The following is a 25,935-nucleotide window of genomic DNA, read 5'->3' as shown; positions in this document are numbered from 1 at the left end:
TCCCCCTGGAGAGAGGGGAGCCCTATGCTCTGCTGCTTGCTGTGGGTGGAGACAACAGAAGCACTGGGGGGCGTCTGGGTGGCTCAGTCCCTTAAGCCTCTGCCCTCCTCCCAGGTCATGATCCCAGGGTCCTTCGATGGAATCCCACATTGGGCTCCCTGCCCAACAGGGAGCCTGCTTCTCCCTCTCCCTCTGCTGTTCCCCCCTGCTTGTGCACTCTGTCAAATAAATAAAATCTTTGGGTGGGGGGCAAGCAGTAGCAGCACTGGGGAGTCTGAGTTGGGGGCATGTCCTGAACTGCCAACAGATTTTAGGCTTTAGGATTTGTAGAGGAAAACTCAGTACTGTAATTGTATCTAAGAATAAGTGGAAACTACTGGAGTCTGAGACATGTTTTAAAATAAAGGCAGAAAAGAATAAAGAAATCGTGGTCCGGAAACAAAACCAAAACCAAATCCAGGCAATCAGAGGACGTAGGGGAGAGTCATTCTACCCTCAGAGGCCCCAGAATACCCCTCTAAGAGGAGAGAAATCTGCTCTGAATGTGCCCCTCCCCGCCCTTAAATTCGAAGCGGACTTGCCCCCGCACAGCCACCAGCAGCCTTCTGGGAGCGGGGGGCGGGGGGAGGAGAGGGTCACATGGCTGGGAGCAAACTGCTACCCTCAGACAGATTCGCAGCTCCAATGCATAGTGGAGCGGACCGCGCGCTGGGCTCGGAAGGCGCGGGGAGAAGGGGTGGGTGGCCAGAGCTGGTCTCAGCGCCGCCCCTGCAGACGCCCCAGCCTGCAACCGAGGGCAGAACTCAGAACTCGTCCCCCCCCTGGAGTCTGAGCGCGGATCAAGGCGGATCAACGCACCCAGCGGAAAGATGAAGGAGACCCAATTTAGGAACACTCAAAGCAATGGGGACCGTAGGGGTGTCACGGTGGGGAGTTTGGGGAGCCTAGTGATTGATGGTTATCATTCTTAAGGGATGGTGATCACGTGCAAAGCGTGCGAAGCGTGCGAAGCCCCTCGCCCAAGTGGCTTTGTCCCGCTCCAGGTGGGAGGTGGCGCCGGAGGTGGGACGCCGGAGTCCATCTCCCGCCCGCAGCGCCACAAGCCCGCAGCGCGCCCTCCGGGTGGGTCAGAACCGCACCCGCTGCGCTCCGGCCCGATCCCTGGCGGCGCGCATCTAGGACTTGGGCGGGGACAGGGCGGGCGGGGACCGCGGCTCCTCCCTCCTCGGCCCCGGGCTCCCCTACTCTTAACCCGCGCGCGGGGGCGCCCGGGCCACTGGGCTCCGCAGAGCAAGCCAGCGGTCAGCGCAGAGCCGGAGCCGCGCGCGTCCAGTCCCGAGGCCGACGCCAGCACGCCGGCATGGCCCCCGCAGCGGCGTCGGGGGGCAGCACCCTGCCCAGCGGCTTCGCGGTCTTCACCAGTTTCCCGGACCTGCTCTTCATCTTCGAGTTTGTGAGTGGCTGGCGCGTTGGCGCCGGTGCCGGGGAAGGGGCGGGATGGGTGGTGGCGGCCGGGTCCGCAAGCGGCACAGAGGTCCCCGGAGCATCGGGGGAGCGGGGCAGGAGTGAGGAAAGCCTCTCTCCTCCCACCCCCACCCCGGTCGTTTGGCCCCCTCTAGACAAGAGCAATGGGCGTAAGCAGTCTCCAGGACCTAGGTGGAAACGCCAAATTCGAAACATGGGTCAAATGTTGGAGGCAGGCCTGGGTCCACTTGCGGTGCGCTGGTTTCAAAGCCGCGCTCCCAGCTCGCTTCACAGGAGCCGCGCAGAGTATGCCCTTGTTGGAGAGCAAGGTCCTTGTACAAGTGCCCGGCTTCTCCCAGGGTTAGGATTTCGTTTATAAAAAAAAAAAATAAATAAAAAGAAACCTGAGTACGTATCGCCAACCGACGCCTGGAGATTGGGTTGGTGTTCTGGGAGGAGCTGAATCTGAATTATTCTCTTCTGGCCTTTGAAAGTTTCTGGCGAGTGAAGGTACTTGCCACAACTTTGATCTGGAAATAATAGAACAGGCCGTCGTTTGCTGGCCACGGTTATTTTGCCCTGCGCTGCGGGTGGGCGTAATGGAGATGGGCTGGCCTCAGCGGCCCTGCGCTTGGTTGACCTTGAGCGGCAGGAAACCCACGGGTCCCTACTGGAGCTGGAACCGGAGCCGGAGCCGCGCTGTCTCCGCCGCCGCCACCGCTGGTGGCCCAAGAGCGCTTCCCACGCCAGGCTCCTAGTAAGGGGATGACTGTAGGGACGCTTCAGACCGCCCTCGGCCAAAACTCGGCAGGAGCCACAGACCCTTACCTGGGAGGGGGCTGGTGTAGTTACTCTGTGGGTGTGCTGCATGGCGGCCACCCAGACTCCTTCCCTGCACCCCACTGCCGAAAGTGGCTGCCTGGAGGGTTGGTTGGAAAAGAAATTGTCCAAACCTAACTTTAAAAACGGGATCTCGGCTTCTTATTGTCTGATGGGAGGCAGGAGGGTGTGAACAGCAAAGGGAACAGGTTCTACTCTCCGTGGAGGGTTTGGTGGAAAGGGCTAAGGGGGCTGAGGTGGCCTGAGGACACCCTATTACTGAAGTTGTGTGAGTTGAGTTGATCCCAAACAGGGATGGTTTCAAATCCTGGAGCTAGCCAGAATCAAGGAAGTGACATCTAGAAGAAACACTTGACACCACTAATCTAATCTAGAAAACCCTGGACACCACTAAGGCCAGCCCCATTTTTTGTGGATAGGGACACCCAAGCCCAGAGGGTTGGGGCTTGCATTCACTAGAACATTCTTTTCCTACGTGGCTTGTCTGGGCCATGCGGCAGTTAGCCGGTGCTTGCCCAAGGCTGGATTTCTGAAAAGAGCATATAGAACCTCTGACTTGAGAGTCAGTCATAGGTGGTTCCTTCAGAGGCTACTGCGTTTACAAAGGCGGAGTTTCATAACCGAAAGAGATGATGGCTAATGGTGAGGTGTGGTGGGACAAGAGAGATTTTTAACCAACAGAAGGTCTTCCTAGTGTCTTTTAAATTGCCCTTATGAGTGGCTTATTCTACCTTTGTAGCTGTTTGAGGAGCATTAAAACAAGAATCAGGAGAGTGTGTTACTTGAGCTTCAGGCAGACGACTGTGGTCTTCTCCTCTTGCCCTGACAAGAATGGGCTCAAGGGCAGCAGGTGGGTTGCAGGTGGCAGTGGTTGCGGGGGTGGGGCTTTCCAGAAGGGACAATCTCCCAGTACCCTCTGCCTCCTCTTGGTATCACAGTTTAGGGGAAGGAGGGCCCCTGAGGGTAGGAACAGCCCAGCCAAGCAGAGCCGTCTGCTGGTTGGGGATGGGAGGATACCACCCCCACATCCCAGTAAGTGAAAGTGGAAGGTTGGGTGTGTGAAATCTCAGAACCATGGATTAGTGGAAATTTACACCTCCTAGGGCAGTTTTGTGACCTGAGATGGTAGGGGCTTCTATAAGAAATCATTCTCTCTTCTATAAGAAATCATTCTCTCTTCTATAAGAAATCATTCTCTCTTGATAAGAAATCAACCTCTCAGCTGTGTTAGAAGTGATTTTTTTTTTTCTCCTTAATGGCACCTGGGTGGCCCAGTTGGTTAATCACCTGACTCTTGGTTTCGGCTCAGGTCATGATCTCTATGTCCTGGGATTAAGCCCCGCCCTCACCCTCATTGGGCTCTGTGCTCAGCAGGGAATCAGCTTGAGATTCTTTCTCTCTCTCCCCGTCTCCCTCTAACACTCCCCCTGTTCATCCTCTGGCACATGCACTCTCTCTCTCTCTGAAATGAATAAATAAATCTTTAAAAAAAAAAAAAAAAAGAGCACCTGTGTGGCTCAGTGGAGCGCCTGGGTGGCTCAGTGGGTTAAAGCCTCTGCCTTAGGCTCAGGTCGTAATCCCAGGGTCCTGGGATCGAGCCCCACATTGGGCTCTCTGCTCGGCGGGGAGCCTGCTTCCCTTCCTCTCTCTCAGCCTGCCTCTTTGCCTACCTGTGATCTCTGTCTGTCAAATAAATAAATAAAATATTTTAAAATAAAATAAATAAATAAAATTTTTTAAAAAGGAGTGATTTTTTTTTCTCTTTAATCTCAGCCCTGCTTCCCCACCTCCTTTCCTTCCTCCCAACTTTCCGGGAGACCATAGGTGCCCCAGTGTGTCTCTGAATCTCTTTCTTCCTCTCCAGGGTGAGGATTTGCCCACCGGGTGACTGAGAGAGCAGAAAAGAAAGCAGACACTGGCCCTTTAAATTTTCCTTTGCCTGCGTTGTAACATTGTAGAGAGGAAGTTGTATGTGTCTACATTTGTGAAAAGAGTAGTGAGTTAAAGGACTCTGGGAGGGTTTTTTGTTTTTTGTTTTTAATTATATACTATTGGGCCGCCTGGGTGGCTCAGTGGGTTAAAGCCTCTCCTTTCGGCTCGGGTCATGATCCCAGGGTCCTGGGATCAAGCCCCGCATCGGGTTCTCTGCTCAGCAGGGAGCACAGCTTCCCGTCCCCCTCTCTCTCTCTGCCTACTTGTGATATTTGTCTGTCAAATAAATAAATAAAATATTTTAATTACAGACTATTACAACTCAACAACAAAAAGACACGCAACCCAGTTAGAAAATGTACAACAAACTTGAATAAGCATTTCTCCAGAGGAGCTGTAGAAATGGCCCATAAGCACATGGGAAGAGGTTCAGCATCATTCATCATAAGGAACATGGAATAAAAACCACAGTGGGGTAGTTTTACCTGCAATTATGGTGATAATTATTAAAAAAGAAAAAAAACAGAAAATACCAAGTTTTGGTCAGGGTGAAATTAGAACCCTCATACACTGCTGGTGTTCTGCTTCTGGAAAACAGTTTGGTGGTTTCTGAAAAAAGGAATTACCATATGACCCAGCAATTCCATGGCTAGATTTTTAACCAAGATAATTAAAAGCAGGGACCTGAATGAGTACATGTACCTGCGTGTTCCTAGCAGCACTGTTCACAATAACCGGCAGGTGGAAACGGCCCCAGTTCAGTGGATGGATAGACAGACTGATCTGTCCATACAGCGGGATATTCTGTAGTCACAGAAAGGAATGAAGGAAGTTCTGGTACATACTGCAAAGTTGATAAAGTCTGAAAACATTATGCCAAGTACAGGAAGCCAGCCACCAGAGGTCATGAATTATATGATTCCATTTATGTAAAACATCCAGAATAGGTAAATCCATAGAGACCGAACCCAAACCGGTGGTTGTTCACGGACTGAGAGGAGAGGGAGAACAGGGGAACAACTGCTTCATGGGAATGGGGCTTCCTTTTGGGGTGGCAAAAATGTTTTGGAGTTAGAGGTGGTGAACGTGTTAAACACCATTAAACAGGTCAATTTAAGATGGTTCGTTTTATGTTATGGAGACTTCCCTTAAGTTTTTTAAAGAATAAAAATCAAGAAATACTTCATATTACAGAAAAGGCGCCCACATGATTATCACTATGCTTTTTCAAATCTTAATATTTGGCCTGATTGACTTTCAGTATTCAGGAAATAAAGCTTTTCAGATGGCATCTAAACCCACCGGCTCTTCCACGATCGTCTTCTCTTCCCTCCATTCTCGGGACAATCCCTGGGCTGTACGTGGTGTTCATGACTCCCAAGCAGAGCTGATTTAAACCTAGACTGCCTGCCTCACTCGGGGTGGACTGTGCGTGGCATTGTTTTATATGTTGTCACTTCACGAAAATAGTAACATCCCGCGGGTTGACGCTGTTTACCTGTGCTTCTCTTAATGGACGCGTTGGCTGATTTCAGTTTGTTGCGTTCTTCTAGCATCGCCAAGAACATTCTTGAATGTGCCCTGTTAGTTCAATGTGGGGAAGTTCTTCCCAGAACACCCAGGGAGGATGTGACTTCCTGGTTCATAGGGAATTCACTTCTTCCTTTTCCCAGCTGTTACCCCATCGGGGTGCAAAACGATGTTTCCAACGGACATGTTCCAGAAGTCATGTTACCTGGAAGCTGATGGCGCATAATTAAGCTCAGGCCCCTTCTAAGATCCTGCCTTACATTGTATTCTTTAAATAAAGAAGGTTCCCAAAGTGTATATGATTCAAGCAAAATCTGTATATGATCCAGCTCCCCGCAGCAGTGTGTGAAAGTCCTCATTGTCCCTCATCCTTGCCATACGTGATTGCATTAGATTTGGCAATTTTCTGCTAACCCAATGAGTGTGAAATGCTTTGTATGTTTTAAATCTGTAGTCCATTGAGCTGATTACTCACAGTTGATACTCCCATGCCTGACCTCCCAGTAGCCTGGAAGTCACAGATGCCAGTGTCCAAGGCCAACAGGGTGGAGCTCCCCTCCCCTGCCAAGGCCAGGAAACTGCCCGCAGGGGCAGGGAAGGGTGGTGGCTCAGGGAAGGAGTGGGGGGGTTGTCTGGCAACTTCACCCTGGCCCAGCACCCCTACGCCAGACCTCTGAAAGCTGCAGGGCCGTGGCAAGAAGTGGAAGGCCAAGCCAATCAGATGGTGTGAGCCACACAGGCCACATTCCTGTTGAAGGCAGTGCGGTCACAGGGGCACCCCAAATGGGCAGGCTTGTAGTGAAATGTCCTCTCTCCCAAAAACTCAAGCCGGGGCTTTGCTTCTGGCCTGTCCCCCTGTCTCTGCCCAAGGAGGACTTCTCCTTTGGGGGACCACAGTCTCTGCTTCCCCTTCCTCCTCTTCCCTTCTAAGCCAGGGGCTCTGTGACACTTGGTCCCCCGTTCACAGAACAAGATGTTAACATAGGAAGCTTTTTGTCTCAGCCCTGGCCAGAGCCAGAGGAAACTTCTCTCACAAAGTGCCGGGGACTGATGATCGATCATCCCCCCACCCCCACCCCGTCCCACCTTCAGAACTTGTGAAGGAAATGCCTGAAAATGGGTTACGGAAACTGTTAGCTCCCTCCTCTGCAGCCTGGCAAGGAGGAAAAGCCACTGACAGAATGCCTGGGAGTAAAGAGAGACCCGGGGAAGGCAGAGAAGGGTGGGGGGGGTGAGAGCCAAGACTCCTTAGGGGACACTTTTCGCAGTGAAAGTGGAGTGGGGGTTCCGCCTGGAGTGGGTTTGCAGTTCCGATTCTCAGTGAACTGGACACGGTAGTTACTCCCAGGACACTGTTTCTCTGACCCCAAATGACTGGGGACTTTTATTATTTGAGAGTGACCGGGCGAGTCCTGAGACCTGCCCTAGATTTTCCCCGCCCGGGGGACAGCCACCCTACAGAGCCACATTGGGGGGGCGGGGGAGAAGTAGGGAATGATACAGCAGTTTTCTGGTGGGTGGTCCGCCCTCTGGTTACACTGAGAAGACAGCATGGGGACTCATAGGAACCTCATTTTTCCGAGCTGGGAGGAGACTGAGGCAGGGAGGTGGGAGGTGTAGTTTGCCCCAGTCACTCAGTCTCCAGGGTGGCACTTCCTGGAATGGCAGTAAGTCATGTCCCTGTTTCTGCCTTATCCAAAAAACCACAATGAACTTTTGCCCGCTGCACCTTCTCTCCCCAACTGGGGAGTTCCTAGCCCCTGGGTCTGCTTGTCAAAAACACACCCAGAGGGATCTGAGCCCCTAGGTCAAGCCTGGGCCCAAGAATCTGCATTTGCTGAGCCGTTGACTCAGCGAGGTTTGGAGTGGCCACTGGTAGACCAGCCCACCGCCTCGACGTTTCCACTGGGGGCAAGGTGGTAGAGACAGTTCTCAGTGAGAGGACGGGGGAGGGAATCGGATGCCCTAAAGGTTCTCCTGGGTTCAAAGCAGGCACCCCCTGTGCTCCTGGGGAAATTGCCCTGCTGCCCGCAGCCAGGGTCCTCTTCCGTAGTCGGCAGGGAGTGGGGGTTGGCCCTGCTGGGCCAGTGGCTGAGCTTGGCCTTCCCTGGCTGTGCCGACTGACTCCTGACCCTGTGTCTTTGTGTTGCGCTTGGGGCCCCCCTCTCTGTAGCTGTTTTGAAGCAGGTAAGGACCCTGCCTGGCCCTTCTCCTTTCCTCCTCTCTAAAGGGAGGGGAAGAGTGATACGTAGAGGTCTCTCAGGGGTTTGTTCTTGGAGCTGAGAAATGACTTTTCTGGTTTTTCGAGAACCAGAGAGGACTGCTTTGATCGGAGTCAGTGACTTGGAGCTGTTCTCTGGAAACTGCTGAGTGCGATGATGGGGCTCAGCTCCTGCACGGTCACCCGTATGTCATCACAGGCTACATGGAAAAAGTTGCTTTTAAACTTCCCATAGTTCACTCCCTGGCTTGACACAGATGGGCTAATACCTCAGGGGAATGAGGCCTCCTCTCTGTCAGAGGGGCGCGTTCAGGAGAGAGGAGGAGGATCCCAGAGGCCACTACCGGGGACGGGGAGCGCTCACGCTCAGGTCACGCAGTTTGGGTCAGGGCCAGAGGCTGACTGTTTGTACCTACGCCTGCCACGCCCCGCAGAGGGTCGGGGAGGGCGCCGTGCGGACAGCCTAGGCCAAGTTCTGCACAGGCTTTGGAACGGCGTGGCTGGGCCCATTCTCAGGAAAAGGCCCATTCTCGGGGTGGGGACTGGGCAACTTGGGCCCTGCCTTGAGGTGAGATGGGGCGGGCCGGCCGGCCTGGACAGGGCTAAGGGCTGAATCCTCATGGATTCATGGTTAAGCCCTGGCCTCCAGCCCCTACACAAGCCCGTCTGGGGCTTCCTTTTGGACTCTCAAATATCAGTCCCTGGACATAGTGTTTTGAATCAAAGGCCCCCAGGGGCAGACACTAAGATCCTGCACCCCAGATGTTCTCTTCTGGGGCTGATGGGCGCGAGGACTGTGAGTGAGTGGCATGCCTTCTTCCAGAAGCTCTAATGTCATGGGCAAGTGCAGGCTCACTCCTCACAGGCTTCAGATGGTTTCTGGGGGCCTGGGGCAGGTTCCTGGTACTCTCTGCCTCATCTCGCCCCGACCTGCCTTCTACATTCTAGTGGAAAGTTCTAGCTCCTGGTTAGCTTCTGCTGGGCCCCCAGCAGCATCGTTATTTCCCAGGGTAATGGACTGGCATTCATTTTTTGCCATGCTCAGCTCCAGACTCTTCTACCACTCCCACCTCATTAACAGCTAATGTTCTGCCCACACTGGAGCAAAACAACTCCCTAAGGCCCCAGAAAAACATGTAGGAACGAAAAGAAAAGCCTTGTCACCAGCCATCACACATGAATATGCGCGGCAGCGGGAAGAGGCACGGCCAGTCCCAGCTGCCCTGAAATTTCACACCGGAGCCCCATAGCCCCGGATTCCTGGTAGAACTGCAGTTGGGCTGAGAGGGGAAGGGGCAGGAAGAGGAGGAGGGGGGAGAGGGCAAGAGGAGTACCCTCCTCCCCACCAAAACTCCTGGATCCAAGTTTGAAGAAGGCCCTCAGAAACCCAAGGGTGCAGGCTCTAAATGAGGGGACAGTCCAGGAACCAAGCCAACAGGAAAGGAAAGAAAGTGAAGCTGGGATCCTTACACCTGTTAGGAGGGGTGGGGGGCAGGGTGAAGCTCATGACAAGTGTCCTGCCGATGGACCCAGGGATGAGAGCCGCAGGCCTGTGCCTTACAGAAGAGGGAGTGCGGTCCTTCAGTGTTCTGATCTTTTGCTTGTTTTCTGGTGTTAAACACAAAACCTTGGTATTCTCTTCCTCTGAAAGAACAGAGCCTATTTAACAAGCAGAGAGGTGGGGGAAGGGAAGCCCGCTCCGGAAGCCACCTCCCTTGCAGTTCTCTCCAGACATTGGGCAGCTGGGAGCCCGGTGAAAGTTAAGGGACCAGGCTCCTGTTATTCCACGTTGCTGTCCTCAAGGCCATTGCCAAAGTGACCCTAGACAGGGAGAGACTTTGCGGTGAACCGTTTGTGAGCTGCCTTGGATAACTGCCTCACGCACGGGGGAGCTGACTCAGGCTCCCCAGCCAGCCTGTGGGAGCTGGTCCTCAGCGGCTGTGAGGATATGAGCAGGTGACTGTGCCTCGGTTTCTGCATCAGTAAAATGGGGCTAATAGCTCCTGCCACAAGGATTGCTGTGAGGAATACGTGAATGAGTGTCTTATGCAGAAAGCTCTTAACGACATGATGCACGTAGTTATGGTTCAATAGCTCTTAAGTACACCTGCTATTAATTTATTAATGACTCACACACCTGCTCTGAGATCAACAGGCCAATCCCTGCGAAAAGGGGGCGACTGCAGGATGGGGGGCCGGAAGACCCATCCCGATCCGCCTTTGGCCTTAGATGCCCTTCTCAGGCAGGCTGGGGGCAAGTGAGATTTGGGAGTGGGTGGGGCAGTTGAGGGCACACTTGACTTGTCTCTGAGATTGTCAAGTACACACAGACGCCGCCCTCTGTAGGGCCTTCCCAGGGCCTCCTCTGTTGCGGGCTATCCCGGCCAGCCTGCTGGGGTGGCCAGGGGGAAGGGAGGCTGTGGCACTCCTGTCCTGCCTTCTGCCTCAGGACCAGGGGATGCCTTAAACCTCTCTCACGCACCACCCTGCCAGCTCGGTGCCAGGATGGGTGGGGAGCACTTTGTGAATTCTCAGTGCCTTGCAAACTGCTGCACCTGCCCAAGGGGAAGGGACCAATCGCCAGTGGGGCCTGGGATTACGCCTGACGAAAATGATTTGTCTTCAGTGTCAGTGTATCGCCATCTGGGAAAGCATTGGTTCAGTAAGAGGGCGGCCTCGTGCACAAACGAGTACCCCCACCTCTCCCAGCTTCCATCCTGCCCTGTGGCTGGTGATAAGCCAAACATGGCTATAGAGCGGGACCTGACAGGAAGGGTCCCACCTCACTTTTGTGTCTTAGGACTCTTTCCAGAACCAGCCCATAGTCCTCCGCTGGTTTCCATTGGAGGCGTTCCTTTAGTGCAGGTGGCATGGTGGGACTAAGCCCTCTATTCTTCGGGCCCAGATTTCCTCAGCGCCTCCACCGGGAAGCCCACCCTGAGAGCACCCCTTTCCTGGCACTTGGCACCTGTACAGCAGGCCCTTGCTTGGCTCTGTCTCCTGCCCGGACCCCAAGATTGTCCGTGTTCCCAGCACAGACCATGCCCTCTGAAACATTTGTCTTAGCATGCATTGGTAGGACGGGGGCTAACTTCTCATCTCCCTCCTGGTTAATATGAATCAATAGAGGAGCCCCTGACTCCAAGGGCAGATGGAAGATGAAGCTGAGAGTCACCAGCAACTCCCAAGAAAGAACCCCCAGGACCCTGGAAGGAAGCCCCCGGCCCTATATGGGCAGTTCCTTCTCACGGCAGAGGGTACACACCTGTTTTGTCTGTTTGCTCACCACCTTATTATCCTCGTGGTGACTCCCATTAGTACCTCTTGTTTTTCAGGCACTGCGGCCATGCCCATTGGGTCTAGCATTTCCCCGGATTCGCCCTTTTTACAAGTGGCTTACTGGTATTCTTCCCGGAGCCTCCTGGTTTCTGTTTATCCTGCCGGGTAAAGCCCGTGGGTATAGGTGTGGTCAGGAAACTTTTCCATCCAGATGAGGACATGCTGGTCTGAAAGCCCTTAGCTCTGTGGACCCGAAAGAACTTTTCATTCATTCAGGAATGGGTGACCGTCCTCTGCACCGGGAGGGAGTGATCGGTGTCTGGATCTTAAAGCCGAGGTCTAGTGCGTATCGTGGAAGAGATTTCCCTGGGACTTGAGGGAAGTGGGATCAAGGGACTGGACAGGACCCTCCTCTCAGTCCATACTCACCCTGTTAATGTCCACTGTGGACCTGAACTCAGCCCCTATCCCTTTGAATCTCAAGTTTCTATCTCCCTCTTTACAACCAGACTCAAGACTGCCTGAGTCCTGGTCTTACCTCCAGAAAAAGGGATACTACCTAAGCCTGCCTTGGGAGGGATAATGGCATAATGGAAGGATGAATTTGTTGATGAAGGGTTGGGGAGGACGGAGCAACTTGCATAGGTAAACTGAGTCAGGTGGCCTCAACACCACTCTTGGTGTTTGTCTTAAGAGTGACCTTGCGGTCAGACTCTCCACACACGAAGAATATTCTGACCCCTCCCCGCACCAGACACCTCCCTAGGGGGTCTATGCAAATTGCTGGGCTTTGCCCTGTCCTGGGCAGAGGTGGTTAGTGGGTCGCCCTCCCCAAGGCCCTGACACTTTTACCAGGGGCTGACTCTGCCCTTGGTGGAGCCTGGCAGCAGGGCTGGAAGGGAGAGAGGGACTCCATATGTCGGCCCCAGCGGGTGTACCTGCCTCAGTGCTGGCCGTGGTCAAGGGCACTGTCAGGGCACCGTGCTAAATGCACGGATAACAGAATCAGTGAGGGAGGGGGTGAGCAAGGGAGCAAGTGAAGGAAGCCTCTCCTTTGACTTGCGGGGTGCTGAGCTCCTCCACACCAGGGAGGTGGGGCTCACACAAGAGCCAGGGACCTTGACAGAAGCCCCACATGGCTACTTCCTGCCATCACTACCCCTCAGAACAGGAAGAGTCCCCAGCCTCTGTCTCAGACCTGAAGAGAAGAGCCAGGGGATGTTTGGAGAAGGCTTCCACGTTTGGGGGTCTGGTCTCGGGCTTTCCCTCTGAGCTTGCTCTGCGGCTTCTCCTACCACCCAGTGCTTACATCTTCCTGACTTCAGCTTGCTGCCTTTCCCTCCTCCGTGATAGCACGTCCATAACCAGCCTCTACACACACACCCACATGCTCGCTCGGACACATGTGCACTCAACGCACGTGCACGTGCGCCCGCGCACACACACACACTAGTCCAGTCAGTATAGACATTTCCCTCAACACAAATTGAGGTTACTGCTCCTGGTGGCCTCCTGAGAGCACCGGAGGGCTCAGAGCTCACAGCAGCCAGGACCTGGCTCATCTGGGGTTGCCCTCTCCCCTTTTCCTTCCTAGGGAGATGATCAGTGGCCCCTCACCCAAGTGGCAGGATGGTGTAGTATTGGGTCACTGTCTACGTTCTGTAACCAGTTTCCTTTGCTTCTCGAGAGTACAGATTACAGACTCCTGTTCACATGTGCCTTCAGGAAACCCACACCATGCCCTCGGAGCCACTGGGAATTCTGGTGCTGGACTCCAAGGCGCCAAGCCCTGCATGGGAAATCCTCTTTAGTTCACACCTTGACTGGTGACTGGGAAAGGATCTGCCTGTGAAGACCCTAAGAGAGTAAAATGGAGTCCCAGGAAAATATCCAGAGAATCTGAGCGATTCTCCTGCATTGTCCTCAGTTATCCCAGCCGCGCAGGAAAGACACTGGGCGATTGTGGACGCAGAGCTCTTTCAGCCCGGCACAAGCTGTGGAAACACCATACGAATCTTAAGAATGTGCTAGAGGATTCCTTTCCCCCCTTTTGCAACCAAGGCTCATTGTTTGAAGACAGGCTCTCTCCTTTTTTAACGTCCTTTGTGTTTCCTTCCACAGAAGCAGACACATTTTTCTCAACTTTTGATTTCTGGGAGATCATTTGTTTTTCTCCTTTTTGATGTTTTTGAAATTATTTTTAAATTCTAGGCCCCAGTATGGTTTGGAGTGGATATCTGTGCGTGTGGAGATCCCAGACCTGCTGGTATTTACTTTCACACATTTACAGATGAGACCTCACCCCATCCTATGACAGCTGAGACAGCGAACACTCAGGCGCTCACTCTGTGGCAGGCACGCCGCAGACATAGCCTCATTTCACCGCCAACCCCATGGGGTGGGCGCTGTTGTTATTGCTGTTTCACAAATAGGGAACAGAGAGGTTAAGTAATGTACCAGGAACAACCAGCCACCCAGTTAGAAAGTGGCAGAGCTGAGACTAAAACCTGGTACTTTAGGCTTCAAAGTCTATACCCTTTGCCATGCTAGCCTGCCTCCTGTGGATTAATTCAGAAAGAAAAATTGAGAACCTTCTCTAAGTTTACATGAGAGCTCCCCCAAAGACTATCCCCTGAGAATTTTTTTTTTTTTTTACAAAAATCATTTGAGTGGGCAGGCAAAAATATAAACTCTTTGAAGTCTTTGGGATTTTTTGGTCTGGTTTTGCATATTACCCCTGGTTCTTAGGAATCTCAACTTTGCTTAGCGTCCCAAACCAGCCTGAATTAAAGATGGGTGGTTTCCAGTCCCAAAACACCAGGCGTAGGGGCCTTCGATCACCAGCTTATTCCCATTCACAGACACGGAGGCTACATCCCAGCATCAGGAGGACGAGCTAACCTCACGTTCAAGGCAAGACAGGGATAGAAGCTTGAGGAGGGGAGAAGAGAGGGAGCTTTGCACGGAGAGCCCAGTCAGGACCTGGAGAGTTTGCCTCAGCAGGCATCGCTGGACCACCAAGCAGGGCATCAGAGACAGGAGCCAGTTCTTACTCTGTTTGACAGGAATTGCCAGGACATAATCCAAGGGCTTGTGTTATGGAAACGTGTTCTAAGGCTTTTGGCGAAGAGCCTGGGATGTCTGTTCCACGTGCTAGTCTAACGCTCCTTCTCTCCACTTGAGTCGGATTGTAGACATTGGTGTTCCAGACAATTCTAGCATAGGGTAAGGGCTGCAAACTACAGTGTCAGCCCAGACCCACCACCGTTTTCCAGCTTGGGGTTCTGGGCCCCACAGAGAGAGCTCAGTACAGATGATTCTCAGGCCATGCAACTTAGCGACTGTTTCTGGCAACCACCCCAGCCAGCTGTACCATGTCTGTTATGGAGGACAGTGACCTGGTGTAGGCAGGGGGCAGTGGGAAGTTGTGGCCTGTTGACAGAGATGAAGGGAACTGCTTGGAGTTTTCTTTACAAAGGGAAATGCTTGAACCCTCACCTACCCCCTTCTCTTGACAAATATTTGGCCAGTGGGGTCCTGAGGTCAGGATGGGGTGGACTGCTCCCTGCCCAAGATGCCTTATCTCCGCGGGTGTGGGTGCTGTGCTCGTTCTCTCTGTTTTCTCTCTGCACACTTAGTAGGTGGAGTGGGACAGGCACTGGCTTTGTCCCATGATTCACACTGAACCCCAGTTTTCCGTGGAGCAGGGCCTTAAAGGCCTTCATGCTGACCCAGAGATCAGTTCTGTCCCGAGTGTCCTCCCCGTTAAGCCCCATCTTCAGCCACCCCTCCCCCTCACTGCATGCCTCATGCCCAGCTCCCAGGCCTTCTGAAGCCCTCACTGTGGCTTCAGCATCTTCTGGACTTTGCAAGTTATATTATATTATATTATATTATATTATATTACATGACATTACATTGTAGTATCATCATGTGCTCCTTCCTCTCCCTGGAAAGCCACTCCTTGACCTTTCAGCCTGGTAAACCAGTTAGTCCAACTCTCCCTTCAAGACTTGATTGGGGCCCTGCCCCGGTCCAGGCTGCTTTGTCCCCCCAGGGCTGGTTATCATCCTGCCTTGTAAACGGCTGTGTCTGCATCTGTCCCCAAGGGCTGTGGGCCCCGCAGGTGAATGCCATCTTATCCCGGTCGGGGGTGGTGCTGGGTACAGCACCAGAGGCCTCACTCTCACACCCAGAGCGTCAGCCAGTGCGCGCCAGCCTGCAATGTGGCGCGAACTGCCATTTGCCGATGAGGAGGCCGAGGCCCAAGAGCCTGACTCCCGCGACAGCCTGGTCCAGCGGCTTGTGGGGAGAGCCCCGCCCCCCTCCGCCAGGGCTCCCAAGCCACTACTGGTGGCACAGACGCTGCGTGGTGGCTGGGCCGCGGGAGCCCGCCTGCTGGGGAGGAGCGGGAGCCTTCGCGCGTGCGCAGCTGGTACAGCGGTGGCGGCTTCCGACCGGCATCTGGCATCGGCCCCAGGCTTCTCACAACCGCCGTGCCTGTTTCCAGGGCGCTGCTCACAGACCTCTAGCTGAGGGTAGATGCCGTGGTTGAGCTGTCTTTTGTCACTTACCCCTCCTGTCCTCGGGGTTCTGTCTCCATCTCAGCACCCCTCCCAGGCGGTCCTACCCTGGGGACCCACTGGGCAGGGCCATGGGGGGTAGAGGACAGGCCTCTGCCAGTCTTTTGAGAGTAAAACCCCTCGGGATTTTAATCATTTCATTTGTGCCGAGGACATGGCCTTCCTATGGGACATGGCCTTCCTATGATGGGTAACTTAAAATACATTCCATTCCAGGGAGAGACTGGGCTGGTGGCATGCTTCCTTCAGGAACGTTCCTGGGAACCCATCGATCTCACATCTATTCACAGCTTGGAGGCTCCAAAAAAAAAAAAAAAAAAAATGTCCTGAAGCACGTTCACTCAGTGTCCCCTAGATGACGAGGGTCAGAATGGGCCAGTGGGGTGTGCTGTGATGGTAGAGATATTTTGTGAAAGTCCCCTTGAGAGAGAATTTCTCACTTTGAAAGGCATTATGCTAAAGGAAAGAAGCCAGTCATAAAAGCCCATCTTTTGTCATATGATTCAGCTCAATGTGAAAGTTCAGAACAGGGAAATCTTATAGAGACAGGAAGTAGGAGGATTAGCAGTCACTTAGGGATGGGAGGGAGGGAAGCAAGCCATAGCTAAAGGTACAGGGTTTCTTTTGAGGTGATGAAAAGGTCCTAAAGTTGGTCTGGAGATGATGATGGCACAAATCTGTAAATAATCTCTAATCGTTGAATTTTACAATTTAAATAGGCAAGTTGTCTCGTACGTGAACTATATCTCATTAAAGCTGCACGCAAGAGAGGGAGAATTGCTTCCCACCATCTTACTATGAAACTTGCCTCTCTAAACCAACCGTGCAAAGAAATAAAAAGCATAATTGTTAAAAGGACCTTTGCAAGGTCATACACCCAAAGGCAGGATAGGGTCCTGAGATCTGCCCGGGGGCAGGGGGTTGGGACTGAGCCCAGGGTGGGTTTTGCTTCTATGGACAAGTATTCTTACCATGGGCTCCAAGAGTCAGAGAGAGAGAGAGAATTCATTTTCCAGGGAGCTGGAACACAGCGTCACCAAACTGGTAAAAACACACACCCAAGGCAGGACAAGTGCCCGGATAAACCTTAACGCTCCCCTCTGCACTGGTACCAGAAGTTCAGCATCAGAACTGGGGCCACATCAAGCTAGTACATGCTCTGGACTCTATGGCAGGCACTCTGGGCCATGGCTTCACTCTGACTCCGCTTTCTTTTTCCTGCCTTTGATTCCTGGCCAAGCCACAGAGGGAGAAAACTAGCAGTTGGAGAGAAAGTCACAGGAGTCTGTATGGCATCCTGAAAGCCATCTTCCCAGATTTTGCCATTGACTGGTACCATCAGTGCATTAACTTACCCTGTATGGTTTTTAATTAATTTTATCCAAAATAACTATATCACTATCTTAAAAATAAAAACAGCATCATTGCTCAGTTCACCTTTGCCAGCCCATTCCAGGAGCCCCTGCTCTAAGGGAGCTCCAGACCCCTGGCTCAACCCTGAGCCCCTCTTGCCTTAGAAAAACCAAAGAGTGAAAAAGAGAATCATTTTTCCTGGTGTGGCATTCAGCGTTCATCAATGCCATGTCCCCTGGCTGCCTGCAGGCACCTCTGGCCCACAGTGTCCCTCACAGGATTCCCTAACACAGGATTCTCCATCCACACTCAACCCATAATTCATTCCCGTTTACCCATACCCGTCTGACATGAGCCCCTGAAGGCTGGTTAACTAACTCATACAGGTGGACAGGTGTCCCACACCAGGGAGTATGCCATGAACAAGAGGGACCTCACCCCCTCCATCACGTGGTCAGGGATAGTACCATTTTGTAACTAACCAAGGACACCGATTTTGTGCTGGGAACTGACAAGGAGAAGGAAGGGCAGGGCTCCCTGAGAGCATATGAGGGAACATGAGGTCAGTCCTCCTTGGACAGTCTTCTGGAGCCCAGTAAAGGACGCTCCGGAGAGGAACATCCCCCAGTCCCTTTCTTCTGCCCTCCATATAGGCATGCTTGTTCTCCCGCTTCTCCAGGCCATGCTTGGCCAAGTTCTCAGCCACCAGCACGTTCACATCCCTTTGCCAGGGCCCGTTATGGAAAAGGTGAAGTCGTCTCTGTGATCTTAGAGACAGCTATGGATGAAAGGCACACACACACAGATCATATGCTATGATGGTCTAAGGGTTTTTATTGAAGTGTTTGCTCCAATGACAGCAAGTTGTAAAATGCGTCCCACTGCCTCTGCCGATGCCTTCCCAGACCCTCAGATTCAACAGTAGAGGAAGTGTTCTGGTCAGAGATGCCCAGATCTGAGTCATCAGGCCCAGCTTTGTTTTGATAACCCCAGTTTCTTCATGGCTCTGGTTTTTCTACTCAAATGTGTTTCCGTCCTGATGCTTCTCAGCTGAGAGGCTCAGGGAGCACCTGTGAAGATGGGGGGCCCCTGCCCAGCAGGTGGACAGCAGATATAGGAGAGGGGGCCCAGCTACCACTTGAGTTCACTCCATGGGGACATAAGGCTGGGAGGGCATCCTGTCCTCAGCCCCCAGATGCTCTGAAGGACCTTGGAGACCTTTGGCCACAGAACTCTCTCCACCTGTGTCCCAGCCTTTCCGAGCACAGTTCTTACCTGGGTGGGGGACCGTGGAGAAGGCTGAACTGTCTTCCTGGGGGATGAAGAGGGACAGGGGAAGAGAAGACAATCCCAGCTTTGGTGTGTGTGCTTTTGTCCTCGGGGAGCCAGGACTGTGGCCTCAGGGGCATGGTATGACTCCTGTGCTGTCCTGTGCTCCTCTTTGAAAACATGGGGCTCCCTGAGGCTTCAGACACCAACAGGGAAATGCTTCTCTCACACCAGTCCTAGGCCACCCAAGGAGGCGGGCTGACCTCTCTACTCCAGCCTGGACCCCACTAGTCAGAGCACTTCCTGGACTTAGGGATTTAAGGGTGAAATTTAAAAATATATATATGCTTATGACATAGTGTGGTCGATTATTTTGCCAAGTAAAGACCAAAAAAATCTGCTAGTCACTAACTTTTCATAAAAGGAAAGATATTTTAATGTCAAAATATTAGGATTTAATCTAGGATAAAACCTCAGAATAATGATAATACTGGAGGAGATAAGTCCTTTCTTGGGATGACAGATTACTTCGTGTCCACGTGCCTCAGTTTCCCCATCTGACAAATGGACCTCGTCTGTAGGGTTGTTGAGAGAATTAACTGAGTTAGTATTTGCGAAGTGCTTAGGATGGTGCCTGGCATGTAAGTGTGTGATATACGTTTTTGTTAAATAAAAAATCAAAATTGCATTTAAAATGTGAAAAAGGCGAGCAAGGAGGGATTGGACTGAGACCTACAATGCAGGCAGAAAGAGTGGTTTTGGGGGAGGAAAATGCCCACCGCCATTCTCTGCCTCCTTCCTGTTTTTCTGCCCCCAATGCCCCAGCATGACTGTAGGTCTGGCCCTTCATGGGTGCGGGCTCTCCTGCTCTGATGCTCACCCCTGCCCTCCCTCCCTCCGCAGGTCTTTGGGGGCCTGGTGTGGATCCTGGTCGCCTCATCCCTGGTGCCCATCCCCCTGATCCAGGGCTGGGTGATGTTTGTGTCCGTGTTCTGCTTCCTGGCCACCACAACCCTCCTTGTCCTGTACATAATTGGTGCCCGCGGCGGGGAGACTTCCTGGGTCACCCTGGTGAGTCACAGCCCGGAATGTTTGAGGTGGGCGGGTGGGTATTGGACCCTCTCCACTGGCAGGCTGGCTTTTCCAGGTCTGGGGGAGGCTGTCCCATTGATGACTTCTAGCCCCGTTTCCAGGCTAAGCTGGCCAGGCCTTCGGCTCTGACCTCTCCCCAGCAGCCCAGGGCTCCCCACAGCAAGGAGGTCAGGAGAAGGTGAAAGCAAAGGTCAATTGTCGCTGTCTGATTCCCATTGGGCCTGCTCGGCTTTCTCCTGCATGACTGCCTTTTTCATGGACAACCAGCAGCCCAGCCCCCCTCCCCATCCGCCTGCACCTCCTGGATGTTGGGAGGAGAGCTGGTTTCCATCTTAGGAAGGGGCAGGGACCTGGCGGCTGGCCTTAACTGCCCAGTGGGAGGCCAGGCTTCCTGGCCAGTGCCCAGTGATGATCTTCTAAAGCAGGGTCCCCAGAGAAGGACTTGGAGGTGGCAGAGGCATGGCCTGTGGTCTTAATTCTGCCTGAATTCTGCCTTCAGGCCCTTGAAGCAGGTAAAACTTACACATGGGACACCTGCCTTTTATCTATGGCAGAAGAGGGCAGGGCCATTTGGCAAGGCCTCTACTCTCAAAAGGCCTCCTACTTAGAATTTCTTTCTCTTTTTTTTAAGTTTTTTTTTTTTAAAGATTTTATTTATTAGAGAGTGAGAGAGCACAAGCAGGGGGAGTGGCAGAGGGAAAGGCAGAGGGAGAGGGAGAAGCAGACTCCCCACTGAGCAGGGAGCCCAACCCAGGGCTCAATCCCAGGACCCCAGAGATCATGACCTGAGCCTAAGGCAGACGCTTAACCAAATGAGCCACCCAGGCACCCCCTACTTAGACTTTCGAAATTACCTCCAAATTACAGCTGCTTAAAACCCTATTCTAGTCCTTTTTTGCTTTTAAACAAACCTGGAGTTTGACTACCCAAGAAAAATTGAACACTAACAAGACAAAACCATAGTGGAAATGGCCTGGGCCCCTCTCCCCCTGCCCTGGTCGCTGAGGCCACATCTGAACTGGGACTGTGACCACCTGGGGGTTAGATCCCAGGCTGCCCCTCCTGACCCCCAGCTCTTCTTCGATCCCACATCAAGGGAAAGCAGCATGCCTTCTCCCCTGAAGTCCTGACTGTGGCCCCCCCCACCATGAGCTAGAACCCGCTGGGCAGTGCTGGTTACCCACGCTCTGTGAGGAGGGGCCGGGGTGGGGTGACGGGTGGACAGGGCAGGGAGCGGGTCAGGAAGGCCCTTCTTTCCCAAAGGAAGCAGCAGAAGATGAAGGCAGGACCTGAGCCATGCCAGGAGAGCAAGGGGTGGGGGTAGACAGACCTGGCTAAGACCACAGCTGCCCCCCCACCCCTCACGGCTCTCTCTGACTCTGTAGGATGCAGCCTACCACTGTGTCGCTGCCCTGTTTTACCTCAGCGCCTCTGTCCTGGAAGCTCTGGCCACCATCGGGATGCAGGAGGGCTACACCTACAAACAGTACCACGAGAACATCTCCGCTGTGGTGAGTCCCCCGGGCGACTTGCCCCTGGGCCCAGCTCCCCCTGCCCAATGACAGAGGGTCAGCAGAACCCTGTTATGGACCCTCCCTCTCTTTCTGCTTCACAGACTCCTGAAGAAACAAAGCCCTGGAGGAGGGAGCTGATGTGCCCCAGCCTCCCTTAGCCCTCTGGTCTGAGCCTGGGTGGGCTTTGCAAAAGGGAAACGACCACGAGTGTCAGGCACTATCTGAACTCTCCAGGAAGGATCTTGTTTAACGCTCCCCATAGCACTAGGATGTAGGCATTCTTATTATACCCATTTCACAGATGCAGAAGCAGGATGCTGAGGACATGGATAGCTTGCTCCAAGAGGGTCAGGAGTTGCTGGTGTCCAGAGCTGGTGTTCTGTCACCCCTACTCTTAGCTCCTGTTTGGAACAGTGAATCTGGCCACGTGGGTGCCCCCGGCTCTCCCTGAGTGGTCTTCCCTTCAAGCACACAGTCAGGCCAGGGAAGCACTGACGCCACAGATGTCAAATCGAGTGGCCAGGGTCTCACCAAGCCGCGGGCTTCAGGGCTGGGGTTGTACAAAAGCTTTTCTGGGTCCAGCATGTCCAGACCTGTGGGTGTTTGCTTCTGCGGTTAGGCCATTCAGCTCTTTGTGATGATGCTTCCTGCCCAGTGGCTCTGAGAACCTACTGGAGCAGGAAGGGCCGGAGCTCATGCCCCCGCCATTTCCTTGAGCGGGTACCTCCACGTGCTCATCTGTGAAATGAGCACGCAGTTCCTGTCCAACTCCCTCAGAACCACAGAGACGTTAAATCCCTTTCTCCAAGCCCTCACAGTGAGCAATGGGGGCCTCTGGGAGCTTGAGCCTCCTTCACGCCGTCGGCATAACAAATGGGGATGCCTGCTGTGTGTGGCCAAGGAGCGTGGCCCATGAGGGCCTCTGGACTCTGAAGGAAGCGTTCTCCAACTTTGGGCCCAGACCCACTGGTGCACTTTGAGGGCATAACCCGGATTCCCTTTTTAATGAATCAGACAGAGAGTAGAAGATTTTGATTCCTAAGACCTTCTTCCAGGCTGCATGTGAGGGCTCCCACCAAGATGTGAACTCGAAATAGCGGATGTATCTCTAGCCACTTAAAAAATATGAAAGAGGTTCAGGAACTAGCACTCCTCAGGTCTCTAAAGGTCTACCTGTGAGTTCTACAAATCCTGAGGTCAAATGTGATGATCAGTCACAAGATCCCAGCTCCAGGAGACGAAACAGGGCTGTCCCCACTTTTTGGAAAGAGTAGAGCAGAGGCTGAGAGAAAATGCACAGGGAGGGGCATGGTTGGGCTCTTGGAAAGGGTTTGGGGGGGTGTTCTTCCTGCTCCCAGAGGGAGGGGTCTGGAGGAAAGTTCCCAAAAGCCTTGCCTACAGGTCCCTATGGGCCCATCCCCCACCCCAAAGACACACATTCCCCTTAAGTCCCCAGCCTACTCTCCAGTTCCATAAATATGGCCGCTTCTGGTCCCTGGCATCCCCTCAAATGTCCCACAGTGTGGGAATGGCTCCCAATTTGGCTCAGCTCCTAAGATGGCTGGTTTCTAAACCGGAACATGGCCAGGCCTCACCTTGGTTGTTCTCCCTTCCCTCAGGAGGCTGGTAATCCCGCCTCCTCTGTCATCCTTCCAATGACTCTCTTGGGAGCCACCTCGCCCCATCCCAAGCCCAGAAGCCTTCTCTCCGAACAGACATCAGCAGCTCAGTGTTAGACAACAACTTCCGTAAAATTATTACAGGTGACAGTCGTGAAATGCATGTGGAATGCGGCCAGCAGGGAACAAGACAGCTAGGGTGAATGACTGCTCGGCCCGGGGGACAGATCTCTAGTTGAGAACCACTGTCATCTCCTGTACTCCAACTTTTCTCTTTTTCTCCTTACCAAAATGCAACATACATCTAGAGAAGGGAGTGGGTTGCCCGTGTACAGATGGGTGAACTTCCATGAAGTGAATTCCTCTGCGTAACAAGCATCCAAATCGAGACATAGAACATAATAAACGGGGGCGCCTGGGTGGCTCAGTCGGTTAAGCTCAGTCGATTAAGTCGGTCTGCCTTCTGCTCAGGCCGTGATCTCAGGGTCCTGGGATCGAGCCCCACATGAGGCTCCCTGTTCAGCGGGGAGTCTGCTTCTCCCTCTCTCTCTCTGACCCTCCTCCCCACATGTTCATTCTCTCTCTTTCTCTCCCTACCCCCTCTCTTTAAAAAAAAAAAAAAAAGAACATAATAAATGGCTCCCAGGGTCCCTCTGTCCTGCCGCTATCACTGTGCACCCAAACGAAGGACACCGGTCTCCTGATTTCTAGCTGCCTAGTTCAGTTGTGCCTGCTTTTGAACTTGGAAATGGAGTCATGCACTGTGCCCTCTTTTATGTCTGGCTTCTTGCTCTCAGCCTTAGGTTCGTGAGCCTCATCCACATTTTTGGGTGGAGATGCAGAGTGTTTATTCTCACTGCTGTCCAGCATTCCGCTGACGACTACACCAACATCTACTTATCCACGCCGCAATTGATCACGTCCCCCCATTTATGTTAGCTGAATGAGATGTACATGGGCAAGCCGGGGGCCAGAATCCAGAATGAAAACACTGCCTTCAGGCTGATGCCCTGGTCTTGTAGGAGCCTGGTTCGATGTAAAGTCACATCTCTCTATTGGAAATGTCAACTGTATCTGCTTGCAGGAATGACCCTGCCCAACCACAGTGTGCCTTTCCTACATCCAGGGGGTAGCAAGCCCAGGAATGGGGAGGTAGCTCAAGACCTTCTCCCACACATTCCTGGCCTTTGGAAGCATCTGGCCTGCCTCTCCCCTCTCTGTTACTTAGCTGGGGCTGCCTCAAAGGCCATGCTTCTCCCTCTCTCTCTCTCTCTCTCTCTATCCTTCAGAGAGTCTATGCCAGAGGGATCTCTGGGATTGGTGGGAATTGAGAGGGCAGCTGGAAATTTCTGCAGAAATCTGGAATAACATCCATTTAGGGAGAGGGGTTTCTGAAGGCCCAAGTATATGCTACATGCATGCATGTCCCCGGCTCTCAGGGTCCCCAGGGTGCCATTGCTTGACCTCACTTGGAAAATAAGTGTCTGTTTCCTGCTACTGTGGGGGACATCTGAGGGGGGTTCCTGCCAAGCGTTCTCACTGGGTCTGGAATTCCCCAGACAATAAAGTGCTCCCATCTGACAGGGAGAGGTGCTTTGGGGGCTGGGGGTGCTGCTCAGTCAAATGCTCAGTCACGTAGAACTGCTCCTTTTAGATGCTGTTTCCGGATGAGTTCTCTTAAATTTGTTATTAAGTAACTCGGCTTAGTCATTGCCTCTGGCCAATGAGGGTGCAGGGTTCGCCCATGTGTGGAGGCAGGGAGAGAGCCGGCATGAGGACCGCTGGTGTTTATGGGCATTTCCGAGAGCCACGGAACCGTAGCTGCCCTAACGTCGTGCGCGGGTTGGCAACTCTTGACCCCACACCCAAGGTCACAAATCCAGGTGCAGATATTTGACTTAGGGGCTGGCAAGCCTTCAGAGAGGCCAGCCACCCAGAGCAGGTGATAGGAATAGACGATGCCCGTGTGAACACAAGGCTGGGCCTTGACAGGGACAAAGGGACCATTTGCCCCATTTCCAGGGCCTTTATTCCCATTGTCAAAACCCTGACTGGATCTTTCCAACAGCTTTCTCATTAAGCCCCTCCTCCTTTTTGCCAAAGCCCCAATCCCTTCTCCCCATTCCAGTCCCTCATTTCCTGCGAGCCTGACACCCTTGCCCATGCTTATGAAATTAAGATCCCTAGAAGAAAATTCTGGTGGGTGTCTGAGGATGACCAGACAACATCGAGCCCTTAACCAGAGCCAGCAAACCCGCGTGTTCATATTCTCTTAGCCAAGGCCAGTGGAATCACCACTGGCAGACTCTGCCCTTACTGGTGCGGGGGAGGACGTTTTCCATGGAGAGTGGGTATCATTTGAGGGGTCTCTGAGGGCCTCCATTTCTAGCTGGGTCGCACCAGTACGATGACTTGTGTGATGACAGATACTTGACCTTGCAAGTCCTGTGGACCGGTGGGTCACCTGGAGCTCCGTGCTGAGCACATTCTGGGGCCACATCTGGGCTCAGCAGGAAAGGATGTCTGCGGGAGTGATGGGTGGCCCGCACCCTTTTGGGCCATCGTCCCGGAGCGCCGTGCCAGTGGTCAGCTCCGTAGGGACAGCCCACGCGCTGCCCTCTCCCTGTGCACCCCCATTAATCGTTGTTTCTCTTGGTTCCAGGTGTTTTCATACGTGGTCACTCTCCTGTATGTGGTCCATGCTGTGTTTTCTCTCATCAGATGGAAGTCTTCTTAAAGCCGCAGAACTTGTGCTGAAAACTCAGACGGTGTTCACTGACCAGCCCGCCTTCCAGTGTAACATTTTAGAATGCAGAAATACTCCCGAGGGCGGGAAAAAGAAACCAAACAAAAAGCAACGCTCTGTCTCTTGTGGGTGTTACGTTGACTCTCCCCTATACCTTCATGTCAGGGTTGGGGGGCTTGGGCATTTAATCTCCAGTGACTGAGCTATCTTTCTAGAGCTGTTTTCTGTTTGTGAAAGGGGGCCGCGGGGGTGGGAAATGGGGACCGTGACCACAAAACCAAGATGCCCTACTAAGCCCTGGACCGGATCTTGAGAACTGTCTGCTGGAATTTTCCACGAGCTCTTTTGAGGACCCATCCTGGGGCCCGTTTCCAAGTCCTCACAGATAGCCTGCCTGTCCTGGGGGGTAGAGCTCACCCAGCAAGTGTCTGCAGATGTCCACGGTGGAAGATGATAAAACTTTGGAAAACATCATGCAGTGCCTTTATGCTCA

The 25,935-nt window shown here is 53.1% G+C and overlaps 1 protein-coding gene across 4 annotated transcripts; it reads left to right on the top strand.

Annotated features, from left to right (window-relative positions):
* The first annotated feature begins 1,353 nt into the window (after positions 1 to 1,353).
* On the top strand, positions 1,354 to 25,935 carry LOC111158472 (mal, T-cell differentiation protein). 4 transcript variants are annotated; one of them, XM_022520508.1, is made up of 4 exons: positions 1,354 to 1,453; positions 19,375 to 19,542; positions 20,949 to 21,074; positions 25,359 to 25,935. In XM_022520508.1, exons 1-4 carry the CDS (start codon positions 1,361 to 1,363, stop codon positions 25,431 to 25,433), a joined length of 462 nt encoding a protein of 153 aa, XP_022376216.1. In that variant the 5' UTR covers positions 1,354 to 1,360; the 3' UTR covers positions 25,434 to 25,935. The 4 variants fall into 4 exon arrangements, with proteins under 4 accessions (XP_022376216.1, XP_022376220.1, XP_022376217.1 ...); XM_022520512.1 differs by lacking the exon at positions 19,375 to 19,542 and having other exon boundaries at positions 1,361 to 1,453; positions 25,359 to 25,912; XM_022520509.1 differs by lacking the exon at positions 20,949 to 21,074 and having other exon boundaries at positions 1,361 to 1,453; positions 25,359 to 25,698.

This window comes from Enhydra lutris, unplaced genomic scaffold (assembly GCF_002288905.1).
Source record: "Enhydra lutris kenyoni isolate GAN:26980312 unplaced genomic scaffold, ASM228890v2 scaffoldscaffold59, whole genome shotgun sequence".
NCBI classification, from domain to species: Eukaryota; Metazoa; Chordata; class Mammalia; order Carnivora; family Mustelidae; genus Enhydra; species Enhydra lutris.
The sequence above is the reverse complement of the archived record's forward strand: the minus strand, read 5'-3'. Positions and strand labels throughout refer to the sequence as shown.

Bases quoted from the DNA above. Each gene is read 5' to 3' on its own strand.
- LOC111158472 (XM_022520508.1), top strand. From the start codon at position 1,361: ATGGCCCCCGCAGCGGCGTCGGGGGGCAGCACCCTGCCCAGCGGCTTC. The intron at 1,454-19,374 runs GTGAGTGGCTGG...CTCCCTCCGCAG, and splicing joins TGCTCTTCATCTTCGAGTTT to GTCTTTGGGGGCCTGGTGTG. The intron at 21,075-25,358 runs GTGAGTCCCCCG...TCTTGGTTCCAG, and splicing joins ACGAGAACATCTCCGCTGTG to GTGTTTTCATACGTGGTCAC.